We start from the raw sequence: 19,775 nt of genomic DNA, 5'->3' as shown, positions 1-19,775 counted from the left end.
TATTCACAACTCAGCCCGCAATTTTTGTCTTCAGAAAGACCTGGCTTATCTTTCTTAAAACTTGAGAGATGCATTGTATTTGCACAACAACGAGTAAAGATAAATATAGTGCAAAAGGACAGGTCTAGGGCAACCTCAAAGACACAGCAATACCAGCGAGATTGGTGACATTCATCTTTTTCTGAAAGGACTGTTGCATTCAATTCCACTGAGACATGTTTTTAGAGGTTAGAGAGCAGCAGAAAGTTCATTTTCTAATTTTACTTCTGCTCTAGATTATTAGATTTTCTACTAAAGGAATAACAATATGAAATACTGCAAAGACAAATCATCAAGTTAACAATATAAAATAAGCTATAAAATAACAATATCAAATAAAATACCGTTTTATAACAGGAGCATTTCAGTAAGAACAAATATTTTCACATGGGACAAAAAATGACCTTTATGCTTTTAGGTCAGCAAGTTCAAAGTGTGTTAGCACTGTTGAAATGTGGCTCAGAATACTGGATAATATTCTTTATTACGAGGAGAAGTTTGGATTCTACTACTTTAAATGCATCTGTGATTGTATATGTGCAATGTTTATTGAATCAGTGCATTCCAAACCTCATTTGAAAAAAAAGTATAAGTAATTTTCCTACAGGAATCCTACTGAGGCTTGCAGAAAGCAAGAAAACAGAATTCAGTCATTTTTGCTTTTGTTTTTAAATAAATGGTAATCATGAAAGTAAGAGATAGTAATTTAACTTTCCTCCTCCAAGTGACTCCCTGAAGATAATCACTAAACTTCCTGACCAACCTCTTACCTCATAACTGGTTCAGCTGCCGTGTGTGCCCGATAGAACAGTGTATATAAGTAGGGCAGGAGGACGTAGCGCTCTCTAATGGCTTCCCTGATGATCTGGGTGTTCTTCTCCCCAAAGAGCCATGGTTCTCGCCGTTTGCTCTCCATGTTAGAATGACCCCTGAAGAAGGGCTGGTAGGCTCCAGCTTGATACCAACGAACAAGTAATTCTGGTTCTGGATCTCCAATAAACCCTCCCACGTCAGCTAGATATTGTGCAGATAAAAAAATACATATTTTGGAAATTATTTTGAAAAAACATTAAGTTCCCCTTTAACAAATATTCCCAGCATATAATGCATGCATTTCATGGGGCACTTGCGGTCCTGCTGTTGGGCAGCTGTTTGTCCAAACAAGAGCAGAAAATTGGTTTAACAAGTTATCTTTTAATGAAATTGTCAGAAAGCTTTGGGAGGCTCAGACAGAGGACTGTCACAGTGATGCTATGGAACACCACCCGGGGATCCTGGCTCCCGGTGGGACACAAGCACTACAAAAGACTTAGGGGAGAAAGGAGCCAGGTTGTTGGCTTCTGAAACTAGACTAATCTGTGAAACTGTCTGGAAATGCACTGGAGTGTCAGAGCTTTTCACCATCTGTGTTGAAGCCTATCTTGGGATACAAACTTGGTGGAACCGGTGGTCTATTCAGAGTGAGGAACTACAGATAAACACCTTACCTCCACAGAATGAAATCCCTGCTATGCTGATGGTGAGCAGCATTGGAATGGAGATTTTCAAGTATTCCCACTCTGCTGTGTTGTCTCCAGTCCACACTGCCCCTGGAAATACCCAGTTTCAGGATTACACAGTGAAGTTGTGTGTACGGTTCAGCTTATGTTTGCAGTTAAGGAAAAAAGACAAGAATGGTGGGGAACACTGTTCATTTCAACTATTTTATTTCATACAACGTGCTCCTGAAATATGCAATAAAAGCTGGTGGTGATGTGTCACAGGACAGAGGTTGTTATTCTGCTTTTAACTTCTACATATTCTGCCAGCCTTTCCTGAGATTTTGAATGATTTGCACGCTTATGAGCTAGCCATTTCAGTATTTCTAACATAGTTTCTGTCCTCCTATATATTTAACTACTAGATACCCAGCTCAATAAAACAAAGCAGTAGAGAAGGCGTGCAGCTAGTTCTTGCTTACCATACTTTTGCGATCCAGCAAAGAAAGATCGTGTGAGGACAAATGGTCTCTCTTTTCCCAAAGAACGTTTGATGAGTCCATCTGCAGTTGCCATTTGCTGAAAATCATGATGATAAAAGTTAGGGAGACAAACTCTCTAATTAGGTTGCTGTATTCACAAATAATAGGCATTATTAAAGGAACACATTCTTACTAGGATATATCCGAACAAAATAAAATAAATTACTAGTTACAGTTAATTAATTACAGTTAATATCATTACACTGTTACAGCAGAGAAGCATGGAACGTTGTCGTGTTGTCTTGTGATCGGTCACAGAAGAGTTTATTTCAAATGGAGTAGTACTAGCACAACAGACTTTCAGTCCCTGATGGAGACTGCACAATACCTACTGCTGCGTAAATACAATCCTCACCACAACAGACATAATGCATGAGGATAACTGCTGGTTTGTGTCTCCAGACACAATTCTACCTGGTAGAATCCATAGAGGTTGTGAACTTCCCGGTGCTCCCAGCTGCTGTAGTGCACAGCATCCTTCTGCATTGTCAACTCTGCCCCTCTGAAGACCGAAGGCTCATTCATGTCATTCCACACAAAGAGGATATTAGTTGACCCCTATGACAGAGGATTGCAATTAGGACATAACAAACCTGCTGCCATGACGTAGTGTGTTCAGCTCTAGTGGGTGGCAGGCCAGCCTGGGCTATGAGTAGGAACAGCAGCAGCCAAGCAGGACACGGTAATTACACTCCTGTGGCCACTTGAAAGCTGCCAGTCATTCCTCCCATCTCTCTTGGTGGCCCTTCTGTCCAGGATGGCAGCCCACAAAATCATTTGATTTTTGCAATTCTTACAAAGCTCAGCAAAGCTGCCTACTATTCCTACCTTCTGGTGAGTGTGAAAAGGCAGGGAAGATCAAAAGAGAAATATTAAAAAGCCATGAGGAAAAATCAGAAAAGGCTAGAAGAGAAAAACTGGATAGGAAAAGCAGCATGAGAAATGTCAGCTGACACACCAGGGGAGTGATTTTAACAACCTCTACTGCAAAGCAGGACTTCAATATGGGGAAGAAAATTGGAGGTTTCTGGCAGTGTTCAGCCAGGCACTTTCAGGAGTGGGTGGGAATGCTGGAAATAAGGTGAGGATGGAAGGAAGGTCAGGGTGATGTGATCATGAGGACTGCAATGTTGCCTCCGACAACTCAGTGGATTCATTTCAGAGGTCACTGAGATGGGAATAGCTATGAAATCTCTCACATCCCTTACTCCCACTTCACTTACTGTTTACTGTCAAGGTAGTAAAAGCTGGAAATGGGGCAACTGTGTTGGATGATGAGTTGCTAAAATGCCTGCACTCTACCCATTTTATTGCTACAACTAAGTGAGCAGTTTCAGTGGTGGAGTATGGGTTAAAACTTTCTTAGTATTTTAGGTAAGGCCATGGAGAAAATCCTTCTGTAGTACTTCAGCTTATCAAGATATTTTCTTCTACACTATAATACAACTACAAAAGCCAGCAACTTGCTTAGCCAGTAGTTTATCTTCTCTCTTTCTCTTTTCTCCATTTTAAGACTTTCTGGAATGTTTAGATCAGAGCAAATAAATACAAACCTTGTATGTTTTGAAGGCAAATTGATCCGCATACCATTTTCGCACTTCAGGATTGGTGAAATCCAGGTAACAAGAAGAACCTGCACATTCAGGAGATCCCAGTTACTTACCTGATTTTAAGAGTGTGCATTGTCTTTGCATCTAAATACAGTGGCCGACAGATAGGGTGCTTTCCACAACGGGCAGCAATGATGTGTCTACTCTTGTTTCTGAGACAAAAGCTCAGGAACAAATTTTAAGCCAACACGGAACTCAGTATACCCTTTGCCATGCTCTGCAGACCAGCAAACATAGACTCTGGAAGTCTGAAGCTCAGCACAGTTTAAGGATGTTTGACAGAAATTTGAAGTATGCTCAGATGTAACAGGAAGCCAGGGAGGAGCAGAATCCCTTGTATTCTGAGCTCAGATAGGAAAATGCCACTCGGAAACTGAATAACTACATCCTGAGCCCCATGAGAGATCTGCAGTTGCAGTTCTACGCTCGTACATATGCACATGCAGATTAAAATGGTAATGCATAAACACTACCATACTACTAGAAGTTGTAGTACATCCTTGACGTTTTCCATATTCTTTGACATTCCTTTGCTGGGACTGCAGGCTTTCTGTATGCAAGAAAAGGGAACAACCTCCTTTGTAAAGCACTTTGAGATCTCCTCATGAAAAATAACATATAGGATCACTATATTATCACTCAAAGACATGTATCATCAGTATCATGGTTCATTTAATTTCATCCAGCTTATACCAACTGTGTTCACTGCAACAGAATAGACTTGATTTTTGTTACCCAGGACAAGCTGGGGAGGAGGTATGGCTGTTCTGCTCAACAAATCCAACTTTTCTAGCTTTAGACACTGGGATTATCTGCAGAGCCAACGGACCTAGCAAAGTAAGTAGTATAGCTGAAACAATTAGAACATGAACATACAAAAGCCAAAGGAGCCACAAAGTATGCATGAATTGTGAGAAATTAATTCTACTTGCTTGGGTCCTGATTAAAATATTCTGCAAGATTTATAAAATAAACAACTTGAAATGTAGAGACAGAAGGGTTCTTTACCTGGCCAACAGATGCCCTCAAAATCTTGCCCGTTCCTGTCTTTCACAAAATATCCCTTGTCTTTGCCCTGTGAATACAGGGTGTATGTGGGATCGACCTTAATGTGGGGATCTACAATGACGACAAGCTGCCAGGATAAGAAAATGAAATGTATCATTAGCATCAACTGTACTGAGTACTCCAGTAAAAGTTCACATCTTATAAAAAGCAGATAAAGAGTTCATTTCAGGTAAAGAAAGTAGCTCTGTCACTAATTTTAGAAAACAGTTACCAGTGCTTGTGTATACTGTACTATACCTATGTAAAACAGCTGAATTTACAAGGACATGAATTCGTGCTTAGCCCTCTAAAATAAGGGCCAACAAAACATGGCTTCAGAGGAAAGCAAGTACCCCAGTCCCCTAAAAACACTATATTTAATTCACTATTGTATTCTGTGAATGGGAGAATATACTTATTTCTGATTTCTGTAATGATGTCCCTGCCTTAGACTATTTGCCTTAAGACTTTTAAATATATCTCAGTTTGTATAACATACATCAGAACAGTTTCTAAATAAAAATAATAATAAAAAAATCCAAGTACTGTATTTTGCAGCATTATCTTCTTCTGATGCCATTAACTGCTCTGCTGTAAGGCTGAAAAAGTACTATAACTTCTACTAACAGACTACAAAACCTGAATGCTATTTCAACAGCTCCCCTGGCTGTTGGCTTTTGGCCAAGGCATTCAAGCATTCAGCAATTCTACAACTTTTAGATTTTAAATGCGTACATTTTCATATCTCTGTAATTCCAGAGAAAAGGTTTTATGGTAAGAGAAAGGTCTATGGTAAGCAATCCTACCAACATAAAGGGCAAATTCCAATTAATATAAGCAGGAAATAAAAAGTATTGTTAATAAAAAGAGAAGCTGAAGCAAGGATAGCAATTACCAGTGGGGAGAGTTCACAATGTTAAGTAGAAAGATTTTCTGCTATCTATCAACGACAGCACGGGGCTGCTTTTGTAAGATGGAGCTTCACACATGTTAAGCCTAGCCTGATGGTCAGGGTATGGAACAAACTACAGAATAATATAATGGCACTAGGAGCTAGATTAAATGAAATATGTTGCATACTGGAAGCATCACAGACTGCAACACCATCTAATTTATCCTGTTGTAGTTAAACTGTTTCCAATATTTAAACTACCTTGCTTAAAGCTAGATTGGGTATCTTCACACTACAAAGAAATATATTCTTCCTTCCTGCTGTATTATTTACCTTGCGTTTTTTCTTCCTGAGAAGTTCCTGCATCCTTTTGGGGTTCTGGAACTTTTTCTTGTCCCAAGTAAAATACCTCTTCCCATCCGTGTGCTCAATGTCCAGCCATATCACGTCATAAGGAATGTCATGTTCATCAAAGCCAGCATCTACTGCCTTGACATCTTGCTCATCCTCATAATTCCAGCGGCACTGATGGTAGCCCAGAGAAAAGAGGGGAGGTAGTGCTTGAGTGCCTAGGAAGAATGTATGAATGAAGATAATACTGTTAATGCCCTTTAGGATTTTATCTAGAGACTCCAGAAAAGTTAACTGGAGAGCCATGATTAATACATAACTGTCTGCAGCAGGGGAATGCTGGTCTAAGTTTGAGTCTAGAGCACATTTTTCACACCCAAGTGACTGAACCCTAGAAATAAGCTCATAACAAACATTACAATAGAGGCAACAGCCAGAGACAGCAGAGAGAGCTGTAATGATAATGTAAGGGTGAGAAAGAACTTGCTGTTCCACAACGCTGAAGAGTTATTCTAGTAACTATTATAATTTTATTTTTTAAATTTCTCTAATGTAAAAATATTATGGGCGAGTTTAACTGTCATTAATGCAAACAACTAAATAAATCAAATTCAGTAGAATGCAGTTCTTGTGACTGCTTGAACCTGAGCAGTGAAACACGCATGCAGGTGCCACAGTATAAGGAGAACCACGGAGCTGCAATTGTCTAGATTTTTTAAAATTAGAAAATATGTACTTATGTGTATGCTAACAGGGGCAAGGAAGTTTTCCACAGTGTGCACTTCAGCTCAGCAAGATCCATTTGTGATCTACTTACCTTCCTATTCCTGTTCAGCTGAACCATATCCTCTCCATAACATCTGTGCAGCAAATACAATCATTGCTAACACACTAAAGAACTACCAGGGATATTTCTGAGTTTTTCATTCTCTTTAGGATATGAAAAATTTTGTTTTTATAAAATGTTACTCCTCCTGCCTCCGTTTTTTTATTCTCTTCCCATGTCTCTTGCTTCTTTCTTCTCCTGGCATACATTTCCATGGCACTTTTGTTCCCTTCTCTAACAGATACACTGGACAGCTACCATATCTTCTTCCTTCCTTCTCTACTCTCCAAGACACATCACTACATAACTTCAGTCTTTTCTAATCATGACAGCCTGTCTTGATCACGACCAGGAGCTCTAATCCCCAGTGTTTCCTCTATTCCTCTAATAGAGCAGTTTCAGAATAACTATGCTGGCTTCTCAAATAGAAGTTTGGCCAGCTGCAAATGCTAAGAAAACAAGGCTGAAAGCCTATTTTCATAGAGCACCAGCCTTTACTCTGCAAACTGCAATTTCAGAACAACTGACCTACTGCACAAAATGGGCTACGTAAACATTAAACCACTCTGATACAGCATGTTCCTCAGAGAATCTCCTCAGTGAATGTGCTGTACTCTCTCTTCAACTATATGAGCTAGTACCTGTCAGTTCTGCAAACTGCTTGAAGACATCAAAAGCGGTGGGTCCCATCAGCAGGAAAGCATCAATGATCCCACTCTCTGACATCCAGCGCACATCAGTTCGAGGCAGTACCCTCTGCTTAGCAGTCTCTGCAGTGGATCTGGAGGGCACATGCTTTGAAGGAAACCAAATTAAAGCTGAATCTCTCTATCGAATGTTTGTTCAATGAAGATACAGAGCAAAGATGGAAACTCAGAAAATTCTATCAGTAGCACATATCATACTGAAAGTTTATTATATATCCTTCACAAATCCTTTGTCTTGCCTAACGCATATGCAAAATACAGATTTATAGTTAATAAGAAAAAATGGATAATGAGGAACATAGTAATTAAAATCTTTTCTGTAACCTGTTTAAAAACTATGTATTGTCTGCCTGAGCTTTAAAATCATTCAGGAGTAATAAAGAAAATGAATAATTTTAACCATATAATTGAGGATTGGAATAAAGCAGGATTTTTTTCACTATTTCATTTTTAGCAGTATTCATATATTTGTACTTCAGGAGGTGAGCTCATCTCCTGAATTCTTTATATGTTTCTTGAAAGTCAATTGCATTCCACAGAAAAATGAGCCTGCTGAGGAGAAGTGAGTGACAATGCCAAGAACTTAAAAATTCCAAAAAATTCCTCAACCCAAAAGATAATCAAGATTTTTCTCAGCCTTTTTTTCTGCCTGCTACATCTACTTGTGCAGACTTTTCTGCTCTAGTGTTGCACATTTCCTCTCTGCCTTCTCTTGTACACCTGTTAAGATACAGAACCTATAACTTGCCATTTGAAAGAATTCATTTTGTTCTTTTCAGAGACTTAATAAAATAAACACAGCAGTAATGAAGAAGAGATTGACAATTTTTCATTAGGAGGAAAAAGATTTATCTCCAATGATGCTGTCACGCTCCTGCTGGCCCTGCCCTGGAATGCCTTCTTTCACTTTTAAATTCTGTGGGCCATGGGCAACTCTCACCTCAGCTACTGCCTTTGTGCTAATATCCACCAGCGTTTCTGAAGAGTTCAGCCAGAAGATCCCAGAAGTTCTGTTAGGTTTGTGGGCTAAGAGAAAGGGCACTGAACCATAAATACCTATTTTGTCATGTATCTTATGGCCAAAGATATCCAAATTATAAAGCCGGTAGGCATCACCATCACTGGAACAAACAAACAAACAGATGTGTTATATGTAAGCATCCTGCACTAGGCCAATTTTAGCTTTAGTTCTGCCGAAATCGGTGAACATTCTGTACTGTGGTCTATTGTTTAACATACAGAGCTGAAATGGAGACAGACTAGATTATTGCTTCTTTGCTTTGGTCCTAGCTGACTGAATCAAATGTTTTTGCTGCCAGTGAGTCTACTGCTCATTTGCCCTAGGCCCTAACTTATGAATTCTGAACTCTTCTATCCCCTTAAAATATATGAAATCCTAATGGAGCTGCTCTTTTAAGAGTTTCAGTAACATATGTTCTGTTTAAACATAACTCATTTTGCAATTCTGAAAAAAGCAACATGGAAAATTGAGAGAGAACAGAAAGGATCATTCATGAAACTACAGAGTGGGAAGCAGATCAGTTCACAGGGACAGGGGCTATGCCTTAGCATGCTACTATCTTTGAAGTAAAATATACATTACATATGATATAGGTATCTCAAGCTGTTGTTTGTATTAAATCCCTCAGACAGCGATATAACTCTTCGCAAAAAGAAATAATACCTTTATTAGCAGTCTGCCATCTCTTTACCTGGTGTTTTTGAGAAGGAGTGTTTCCGTATGTTGTGGTATTCCATAAACATGCTCAAATCCATGTAAAGAGAAGTCCATACCTACAGAACTAGGGCCTATGAGAATAAGAAAAGACTAATTAAATTAAAAGACAAGAGCACAGAGTTCCATTCTCAGGCTTAGATGAAAGCAACAGAGCAGAACAACCTAACTGTAATGAAAAACAATAACAATTTAAAAAGTTTTAGTAAGTAGCTGTTTCACACTTCCTTTCAAGTTCACATTCATTATTCCTTATGTACTGTACTCCTTATCTGCTTAAGAAGATAAAATGAATTAGTTTAATGGAAAAAACATGTAATAGTGGGTCATTTCTTTATTATGCAGTAAAACTGCTTAAAATTATCTCCTGTCTCTATCCCACTAGCTGTAAGCCAAGCTGTGCTGCACAGTGGTACAGCAGGATGGATGTTAGAGGCAGTCGCCTGTTTCCTAACACTCCTCTCTTCAGCCTCAGCCAGTGCAGCAGCATGCACAAGTGCCTCTGCCAGTGAAATCATCTTGTCACATTGTTGAATCCAGAGCAACTTCTGGCAGGTGACCAGAGATCCTCTAGATTGACCAGCAGCGGCTCCTGGATCAGAACTTGACCAGACAGACTTTATTCCCCCAACAGAGAGAAGGCAGTGAAACCATGATGTTGGCCTAACCCATCAGACACAGCGTGAACAACAACAGTGACAGCTTCTTCCACCTGTGTGTCTTGACTGCAAACTGAAGAAGCCCCCACCATCAAAAGGAAGCTCTTTCAGACTTTGCTGTGTCTACTGCAGCTGCCAGGCGGTGCTGGTTGCTATAAAAGGCTGTATGATAGAGGTAATAGATGGAGTTAACCAACTCAATTCATGCAGAACACAACCAGACAGACAGTAGATGGTAACGACTTTTGGTCTTTAATAATTTAACCTGTTTGAGCTACCGACCTACAGGTTTCTATACCACCCTTTTTATTATTATTACCACTTAAGCCTGCTCGGTATTTCCTTTTGTATTCCCCCACTTAAAAAGCATTTCTCTGTAATAATTACTAATGCTTGGATATCATGATTTCTGATGTGTCATGAGAATAAGCTACAGGTGAAATCAATGCTATGTGCCGATATTAAAAAGAGAATGTGCTATGTACCATTCAGCCACTCCAGACAGGGTTATGCTGTTTCAAGAACGGGACACATTCCTCTCTGATGAAATGGGTCACATTTAATGTGTTTCCTCCTGAACAGAAACCTAACAGATATTTCCAGTGCCTTCATCACATTTGTTACCAATAAGTGACAACTGACAGGCAATTTTAAAGAAGGACAGAGAGAGGTATTGGTAAACATAAAGTAGCTACACAGAAAGCAGGCAGAAATATGAATGAACACAGGTATAAACAAGCAGTAAGGCTGTTTTCAGAATGAGACCGAGACTTACCATGGGCTTTGATGTCTAAAAAACTGCCAAATTTCTCTTGCCAGAGACCTAGATCCTCTTGTTTCTCCTACATAAGCAAAAATACATAAGCCTAGGAAATGCAACTGCTCAGGCTGTATATTTCTACGAAAAACATCTTTACTCACATGAGATTTATACATGATTAACTGATTATTTGCCAAATATGGCTAGTATATATGAATCCAAAATGCAATTTGGGTTCTGCTGCACAAATGTTACACTGAAGAACTGACATGCTAGTGGGGGACAAGTGCACTCTGCTACAGCAGAAGACAGCAGAAAAGTAATAACTGAGTTCCTGAACTCTGAACATACTTATGAAATTCAATGTGATTTATGAATGGAGATGTTGGAACCACACAGAAAAATCTATACAAAGAGAAACCAACTCCCTCCCTCCCCAAATACTAAGTCAGACAACAAATAAGCTATGTAGACTCTCCAGAGTCCTGTTTGCATAACTGATACTTTTAGCCTCCCTCAAATTTTAAGCCTTGTGCCCTGCTATTCATTGTCCTTAAATTTCAACTTTTTGCAGTGTCTTTCCTACTTTTCTAATTTTATTCCAGAGTAAGTGGACATGGCCTGGTCAGCAGTGTGACTGCCCCGGAGCAAGCACACTCCGCGGCAGAACCCAGAGTTCAGATGCAAGTATGCTGCAGGCAGCGTAGCTCCTGCCATTTATAACAGTATGGTAGAGTAACAGCCATCTGTTCAATGGGAAACTAAAATTACATCATGGGCATAACTCAGCCCACTGAGAAAAATGGTATGTGTCTTTATGCACTGCCAGGACCAGGTCTTTTATCACAGAGATTCTTATAATAGTAGTAAGCATGGACATACGTGGAAACGTATCTTTGGACTGGTTATAAAACAGTTCTCTTTCTTTTCAAATCATTTTTGCAAAGAAAAGGGAATTTGAAAATGAGCAAGTATCACCATGAAGCTCCCTGTTATGCATCTACTCCAAATTAAAGAACAGAGATCAAGAACAAAAGAAAAAAAAATCTAAATAAGAGCCAGATCTACCACCTGATATTTTCTACAGCCCTTGCAACATAATTACGAATTTGGCAAAATATCTCAATCTGGAATACCAGGCCCTTTTTGAAAGTCACCGAAAAATGATTAGACTAAGAAAAAGTTACATCAGCTATACAGGAATATACATACATGGAACATTCATACAGGAACATCTGATGTGGGACCTCAACCACATTCATCTCTCCTGTGAAAGAATGACTAGAAAGCCCACAGCACACTGTAATAAGCTCCAATAAAAAAGAAAAAGATCACTGCATTTTGGGGTCATGACAAAGATGAAGTCACTGCTATTTGTTGCATTTTAGGTGTAGCTGTCCTTCAGTTTGGCTGTTTTTAAGCACACTACCAAAAGAAATCATGAACAAGTGATTCTAATGAATCAAATTTCTTTTCTATAAAATATTCACACTAGAATCACAGAGTAAGCATAGGTTACCTTAGAGGAGTCACTTGCTGCCTCCTCCTTGTTTTCTGCTGTAGTTTTGCTAGTGAAAACAAAGATATAGAAATAATCATTTTATTGACAATGTAAGGGAGGATTTCAAGTAGAAAATTCACAAAGCATTATGCATTGCCTTATACATTATATAGCAGTTTTGGTGATTGACTATTTTGAAAACTAGTATCATAGTTGAGAGCTCTAATTATCAAAACTTAATAGTCAAATTTTAATAGTCAATGTCTTAAAAAAGATTTTCATTCTATATTTGAGTTACGTTGCTTCCTTGGGCTTTCATACTTTTTTCTGTGTCAGCATTTAACCCACCCAGAAGATCCTCAGGTCACTTTTGTTCTGCTCTGTAAATGGCACTCTGTTAATTAAAATTTTTGAAGTAATTTTCTTGAGGAGAAAGCTGCCTGCTATTTTCCTAGCCTTGATAAATATCCTGCACTGTGGTTTCTCATCCTCTTAATCCCATGCAGTGGGATTGGCCTGTAAACTGTTGCAACTATATGACGCATTATAAAGGGAACAAAACTTCCCTAAGGAGCAAATTTAGTTATAAATGAAGAGGAGACAAAACTGAGAACCTCATCGTATTACCATCATCGACTCCCAAGAAAGACAATGGAACACGAACACTGTAGTGTCTTACAGAATTGGCCCTTAATTGAGGTTAGCATGAGCACATGGCTTCTGTAAGGGGTTCAAATAGCCTGCAATTAATTGATTTAGAATTTCTTTGTTAAAATTTCACTACTTACTGGCATGAGGTAAAGTGATGCCAGGTTTCAAGGTGTGAGGGCTTCCACCACAGAAATAGCAATTCTACAGAATTGCTTATCTTCAGCTACAGCACAACCAATACAGATAGTGGGATACAAAGATACTGTACCTATCACTAGGAGGTGGTTGTAGGTGCTCAAAATATAACAACCCATTGGAATTCATGCTCAGAACAATCCCATCCGTGGACTGTAGCTCAATCTGGAAGGGGTTTGCTGTGACTTGAAGCTTGTACTCCTCATTAACACTCTTCAGCACCAAAATACCTGCCTCCTTATGGGATATAGAGAGTCTGCAAATGAAAAGCAATGACAGCTTTACATGAATCAGCAACACGGGAAATCTACTGTAGCCAAATACCAAGTTGAAACAAAATATGGGCTGAGAATATCTGCATATATTACAAAAACTCAAGGCTCATGTTGAGGCAAAGACCCCCAAAATATGTGCTGTGTTCAGGCTCCATTGCACAATGCAACAGGTGGCTACAGAACTGCCTTAAACATTTTCCAAAGTTTGCATTCCTTTCACATTAACAGGTAATGCCTTAGATAAAATGATGCATAATAACTGGTAGGCTATTTTTGACTAGGACAAATAGCCGCAAGTTTCTGATATACATGAATAAACTTTCTCCTTTGTATTTAACATGAATTTTTGAAAACAAATTAATCACATGCATTTTTATTTTCTCTCTCTGTAACTTCTTGGTATTGTAGAGAGACAACTATAAGTTCAGCACAAATGAGAGGGAAGGGAACACACCTTTGAAAATGAAGCTGTATAAGGTACTGATATGCTAAATCATCTCCCATCACTTACCTCTGGGTGGTAGGTTCCTTTATGAGAACATCAGGAACTTCGTACCTTGCTCTGAGAGGAGCTGCCTCATTAATTTTAAGCCTGAAAATATTGCCCTCTAATTCACAAATTTCTACTTGTAGAAGAACCTGGAAGCAAACAGGTACACTGGCAATGATAAAAATACCAATTTACTTTCCAGCTCAAAGTCATGAGACATTTACTGTCTGAAAACAAAAGCATGTCTGCTTTCTTATTTAATGCACGTTAGTATTGCTGAGTAACGATCATCATTCACCTGAATTTACATCAGCTACCTCTACTTCTCTGCTTTGAAGGCACAACTCTTTTTAAGTGGACTCTAACTTCAAGTTTCTCTTGTCTAGTATTTTGCAGCTCTTCCCACAAGCAGCAAGGAAAACACTAATCTTGAAGCTTGAACAATTTTACTACTGTGCTGTCAGTACCACTGAGATTTGGGCTTGTGGTCAAAACATCAGTGCTCTGTCTTCACTAGTATCCACAGTGGAGCTTACACTGATGAACTGCATCAGAAAGACACCTGAAGAAAATGCGTAATAGTGCTCTACCCACCAAGACATATAACTTGCTATTTTACAGTGTGGGGAATTGAGAAGTCACTCTGTTCTAGGTCATAAAAAAAGACCCTTTTTCTTCTGCTGGGGATCTCTATGCAAGAATTAAGATTTTTCCTGGTTTCTTCTTTCTTAATCTTTCCTCCTGTGAGACACAGAATTGGCTGAAGAATTTGGCCTGGTATCTTTTTCCTTCACCTGGAAGCCAATCAGTCCTGTTCTCTTCCAAGTGATCAAAGAGCTGTGAGGCCAGAGGGAGAGCAGGCAAGAGAGAAGAAATTTGAGTTCCAAATTCTGCTCCCTAGGAAATATTTTACACTATAGTGTCTTTAAATAAACCTCCAAATGGTCTAGGGAGCCACGGAGTCTTTAGTCTTTCACCTCTTTTCTGAGTACCTTAAAGCCTAGGCAAAAAATAGACTGCTTTTTCTGTGCTGATTGCAAGAAGGTCAGGATCACCAAGAGAGACAGAAAATAAATTCATGCAGACTCTCTCATGTGATGGTTAGAGCATGGAATGGGAGTGCTACCGTTCCAAACTCCCATAATCTAAGGCAGGTTTAGGTTATCCATTCCCTGGGTGAATGTGCTAGCTGCTACACTGTTAGAGAAATGGAAGACACTCCTCTTTCTAGCTGTCTTCTTAACTGTGAATCTATTCATGGATGAGAAAGATTTCTTTCTCCCAAAAAGCTGCTTTTGAGCAAACACAGGAATATGCAGGCATGGTTAGGAGGTGCTGAAAAGTAGGTGTTCTTATTCCATTAAGCAAACAGAATTTATTATTTTGGAATAGTGGAGAAAACTCTGAATTAAAAACATTTTTTTTCAGAAAAAAAGAATTCTGTTCAGATTTTTCATAGAGCCATTAAAGATTTTTTAAAAGTTTATTAAAATATCTGGTCTCCTTAAATAGTCTCACGTCATCAGAAAAATACTGATCAGAAAGGATATCTTTATGTTGATACTTTGCATCATATCAGAAATACCTGCCACTGAAGGACCTCAAGTATTATCAGACCTGTTGATAATATTCACTGCTGTTTCTGGAAACACTCTTATAACAGGTGAGACCTATCAAAAGAGAGTGTTTATACTCTCTTATGAGGTGACAGGTGTAAATACTTTCTTACGAAGGTGAGATCTCACCTTATTCTCCTCATGAATAATTTGGAATTTGACATTGTCATCACTTAATGCAACTGAATCCAACAATGCTCGATATGAGGATTTTCCAGGATGCAGAAGTTTCTGACGCCTGTCAAGACAAAAAAATATTTTTGATATCCCTAATTGTTGTGACTTAAATCACACATCGGGACACAATATTAGATTAGAAATGTTTACTTAATACCTCTGCCTTGAATTTTTTCAAATGCTAGTATTATCAGTGCTTCAAGAAAAGGGGGAAAAAAGGGTATATGGTTCTGAGCGCACATACCTGCACATACTTATGTATAAATGAGATGTAAAACAGAGGGTTTTAGCCACCCATCACCACCCTATGTGTTGTTTTTTCTTTTAAAAAGTAACACGTTTAACTCAAGTGACCAGCTACATACTAAGTTGTCCAGTTACATTCTGCTTCTTTCCAGGGCTCCAGAAATTTCAGCTGAATAAACCATTTTCACTTTCTTTCATATGCTGCTGCCTGGTTTGCAGCACCCTCGTGAGTGGCTTCTACATTCTGTGGTGATGAAGCAATTTGTGTTTGTGTAATTTGTAACTGCCTGGATATGCACTCCAGTATATTCCTCTTCAAGGGATACTCTGAGCCTACAGACTCAAAAAAGCACTTTGCCTTGCCACACCCAGTGCTTGGGCTGTCAAAACAAAAGCAGGAACTGAAAAAGGAGAATGGCCAAGGAGAATGGATGGGCTGCTACAAGTTTTGACAGCTTTAAGCCCCGATGATGTTTTTAGGATAGAGTCCCTGAAATAAAGGCTTTCTTAACTGTTTGGAGAATGCTTCTTGCTGATCCAGGGTTTTATGAACTATTCAAACGTGGCTCTCTGAGGCTACCTTAAAGGGAAGTTTCTTTACTGTTAAACTGACTTTGTTTCCTTGAAAACATATATTGCACAAATGTGGGCAGTCAGGTACATGTTTTTTTTTTTAAACAGGATCTGATGCTTGCCAATGCATGGAAAGCTCCTGTTGAGAAATTAGATATGTTATGTTAAAATGACGATAGGCTAGAAATGGATGATATGAAGAGAGGAAGTCCTGCTCCCACTGGCAAAATGGTATTCTGGGCTTTTGAATGTAATTTTCTGCAGAGCAGAAGCAAATGTCTGAAACTGTAACCCAGTATGTCAGTGGCTAATTGGTGCACCACTGGGCAATCATTCCTTTTACCTGGGAAACACAGAAGACAATGGAGGATGGAAGGAAAAAAGCGGGGGAGACGTACCTCAGTTAGAAATGGGATGAGAAGGGAGCATTTAGCTTAACTTTAACAGAGTAATGAGTTTAGGTTTAATACTGAATTCTGGACAAGATACTTGCTCAACTGTAGTAGTATAATCTTGTAAGTTATTGTCACAAAGCTTTGAGATCAAATGAAGGGACAGAGTGCACCCTCAGCAAGTTTGCTGACGATACAAAACTGGGAGGGGTGGCTGATACACCAGAGGGCTGTGCTGCCATTCAGAGAGACCTGGACAGGCTGGAGAGGTGGGCAGAGAGGAACCTCGTGAAGTTCAACAAAGGGAAGTGCAGGGTCCTGCACCTGGGGAGGAATAACCCCAGGCACCAGTACAGGTTGGGGGTTGACCTGCTGGAAAGCAGCTCTGCGGAGAAGGACCTGGGAGTGCTGGTGGACACCAAGTTAAGCATGAGGCAGCAATGTGCCCTTGTGGCCAAGAAGGCCAATGGTATCCTGGGGTGCATCAGGAAGAGTGTTGCCAGCAGGTCGAGGGAGGTGATTCTCCCCCTCTACTCAGCCCTGGTGAGGCCACATCTGGAGTACTGCGTCCAGTTCTGGGCTCCCCAGTACAAGAGGGATGTGGCACTACTGGAGCAAGTCCAGCGAAGGGCTACGAAGATGATTAGGGGACTGGAGCATCTCTCTTGTGAGGAAAGGCTGAGAGAGCTGGGCCTGTTTAGCCTGGAGAAGAGAAGGCTGAGACGAGATCTTATCAATGTGTACAAGTATCTGAAGGGAGGGTGTCGAGAGGATGGGACCAGACTCTTTTCAGTGGTGCCCAGCAACAGGACGCGAGGCAATGGGCACAACCTGAAACACAGACGCTTCCATCTGAACATGAGGAAAAACTTTTTCACTGTGAGGGTGACAGAGCACTGGAACAGGTTGCCCAGAGAGGTTGTGGAGTCTCCTTCTCTGGAGATATTCAAAACACGCCTGGACGCGATCCTGTGCAATGTGCTCTAGGTGACCCTGCTTGAGCAGGGGGGTTGGACTAGATGATCTCCAGAGGTCCCTTCCAACCTCAGCGATTCTGTGATTCTGTGAAATGGCTGAAATTTTGGAAGACTATTTCTCTTGAGAGTTCTATCATTTTGAATTTTGGATATTCAAAGTCAAGAAACTAAGCTCCTTTTGATCCTATCTAGAATTAAAATATTGCAGGGACTTTGTCAGATGAGAAGACTGACAACTCTGGCAATTTTGAGAGAAGAGGTTTTGGATACAAGATTCCACCTTAGCTTTTCTGCTCTTTTAAAATATGCTGATTACTGCATGTTTAGAAGTAAGTGGAATGCTCACTTTGAAAGGTGCATCCTGAAGGTAGCAGACTTAGTATGATTAAAATCAACGTGTAACTACTTCTGATAACTTTTAGTATGATTAGTTTTTTTAAAAAAAATCTACACTACAATCCTTTCTCTTACCTATAAAAAGCAATCTGGTTGCATTCCTTAAACTTGCTTTTGTCCACAGCCTCATCCTGGACACTAGAAAGAACAGAGAATGAGAATGTTTAAGTGTGTTCAGCAAATGCCTGTTGAATGATTAGATGGTGGAAGCCCTGTTCAAGAGTGGTGAGGACTAAGGATAGTACAAACAGCTCTGACATATAAAATGTTGGACTCTGAACTGTTTTTGAATATATTAGTAATTATTACAGATTTAGCTCAATAGTAAGCCACTTCCTTTTAAATTTGAGAGTTTGGACAAACAACTGAATATGTGATGAACAGCTGAATCTTAGCGCACATGAATTCTTGGGGCCTTGCATTTTGACTCAAGTTCTCTTTCTGGAGTCCTTCCAGTTAAATATTCAGTTCCGGTAATATGAACAGAGAAACGGGCAAGACTGGCAGAAAGGAAGAAACTCTGCTTCCATCTCTTCTACCTGCAGCAGGACCAGTGAAGGAGGAAGGCTTCTGATGGCCTTACTGACCTCCTGACTGCTCTGTGTTAGCTCCAGACTTAGTGGACCTCTAGATCTGTTAGAAAACAGTAAATCAGTGGCTTGCCTGAAAAAATGGACTGCCAGTAGTGTCCAACATCAAAACATTTCTCATAGCACGTTGAGTTCAGACACACATGGAATAAGGTTCTCAGATCTGCAAAGAGCTGTCACTTACAAAAGACTTAAAAAATACATACATGCAACAGATAAAAATGCAGATGGCAGTCATGAAGACCTGATCACAATTACTTTGAACTAGCATTAACACACCTGCATTACTGTCAGAGAGCTGACAACAACCCTAGACATAGCCAATTTAACTCTGCTTTTTGTACACCATTTTGACTGAAGGTACTCGTGTACTTTTGCTTTTTGCACCAGGTCTCTGGAATTCTGTTGCCACGTGTGACACCTCTCTGCACGGTGAGACATACGTGAGGGGTTTTGCCCTGACAGGGAAAGGTGTCTTTTTCTAAGTCTCTGTAGGAAGGCCAAGTTAAGTAACGAACCTCGCACTTAAAGCAGAAAGTTGTGAGATTTGTGACTGAACTATTTCTTGGGAACCTGGGAAATGCACGTCCACATTTCTCACAGAAAACTCTCCTTCCTGCGGCGCCTTTTCGCTGTTCCATCGCTCTCCTCTGAAAGGCGCCGAAACCTCCCGGGAGCCACCGCTGCTCCCGCCGCGCTCCGCACGGAAGAGCGCCAGAGCGGCACAAGAGCGGCCGGGCCCCGGGAGCCCCCGCGGGAGCCCCCCGCCCCTCCCCGCGGCGGCCGAGGCCGAGCCGGGCTCCCTTCCCGCCCGGAGAGCCGCGGCCCCGCCGGAGGCAGGGCGCCGGGCCAGGCCGGGAGGGCCAGGCCCCGGCTCCTCGGCTCCCCAGCGGGCGCGGGGCGTTACCTGATCCCCTCCTGCGCGGCCGCCTCCATGGCGGGGCTCCGCCAGCGCGGGGGGGGGCGGGGAGCCGCGGCCTCCGGCGGCTCCGCCCCGCGCCGCTGCCGTTTGCCCACGACAGCGGCGTCCCCGCCGCGGGGAGCGGAAGG

At 40.6% G+C, this 19,775-nt stretch overlaps 1 protein-coding gene across 4 annotated transcripts in view; it reads right to left on the bottom strand.

The window, feature by feature from the left end:
- GANC (glucosidase alpha, neutral C) overlaps positions 1-19,662 on the bottom strand; it is a 28,813-nt gene extending 9,151 nt beyond the window's left edge. For all 4 annotated transcript variants that reach the window (XM_067296483.1, XM_067296484.1, XM_067296485.1 and 1 more), the window contains exons 1-17: positions 19,633-19,662; positions 18,211-18,273; positions 15,504-15,612; positions 13,780-13,907; positions 13,067-13,249; positions 12,166-12,214; positions 10,662-10,728; positions 9,205-9,301; positions 8,433-8,613; positions 7,427-7,580; positions 5,942-6,177; positions 4,678-4,804; positions 3,613-3,692; positions 2,474-2,617; positions 2,000-2,096; positions 1,527-1,628; positions 810-1,053 (exon numbers count right to left, since the gene is read on the bottom strand). In XM_067296483.1, coding sequence (XP_067152584.1) covers positions 810-1,053; positions 1,527-1,628; positions 2,000-2,096; positions 2,474-2,617; positions 3,613-3,692; positions 4,678-4,804; positions 5,942-6,177; positions 7,427-7,580; positions 8,433-8,613; positions 9,205-9,301; positions 10,662-10,728; positions 12,166-12,214; positions 13,067-13,249; positions 13,780-13,907; positions 15,504-15,612; positions 18,211-18,273; positions 19,633-19,661 — 2,090 coding nt within the window. In that variant the 5' untranslated portion in view covers position 19,662. The remainder of the gene's footprint in view (positions 1-809; positions 1,054-1,526; positions 1,629-1,999; positions 2,097-2,473; positions 2,618-3,612; positions 3,693-4,677; positions 4,805-5,941; positions 6,178-7,426; positions 7,581-8,432; positions 8,614-9,204; positions 9,302-10,661; positions 10,729-12,165; positions 12,215-13,066; positions 13,250-13,779; positions 13,908-15,503; positions 15,613-18,210; positions 18,274-19,632) is intronic.
- Positions 19,663-19,775: the final 113 nt, after the last annotated feature.

The sequence above is a fragment of the Apteryx mantelli genome, chromosome 4 (genome assembly GCF_036417845.1).
Source record: "Apteryx mantelli isolate bAptMan1 chromosome 4, bAptMan1.hap1, whole genome shotgun sequence".
NCBI classification, from domain to species: Eukaryota; Metazoa; Chordata; class Aves; order Apterygiformes; family Apterygidae; genus Apteryx; species Apteryx mantelli.
The sequence above is the reverse complement of the archived record's forward strand: the minus strand, read 5'-3'. Positions and strand labels throughout refer to the sequence as shown.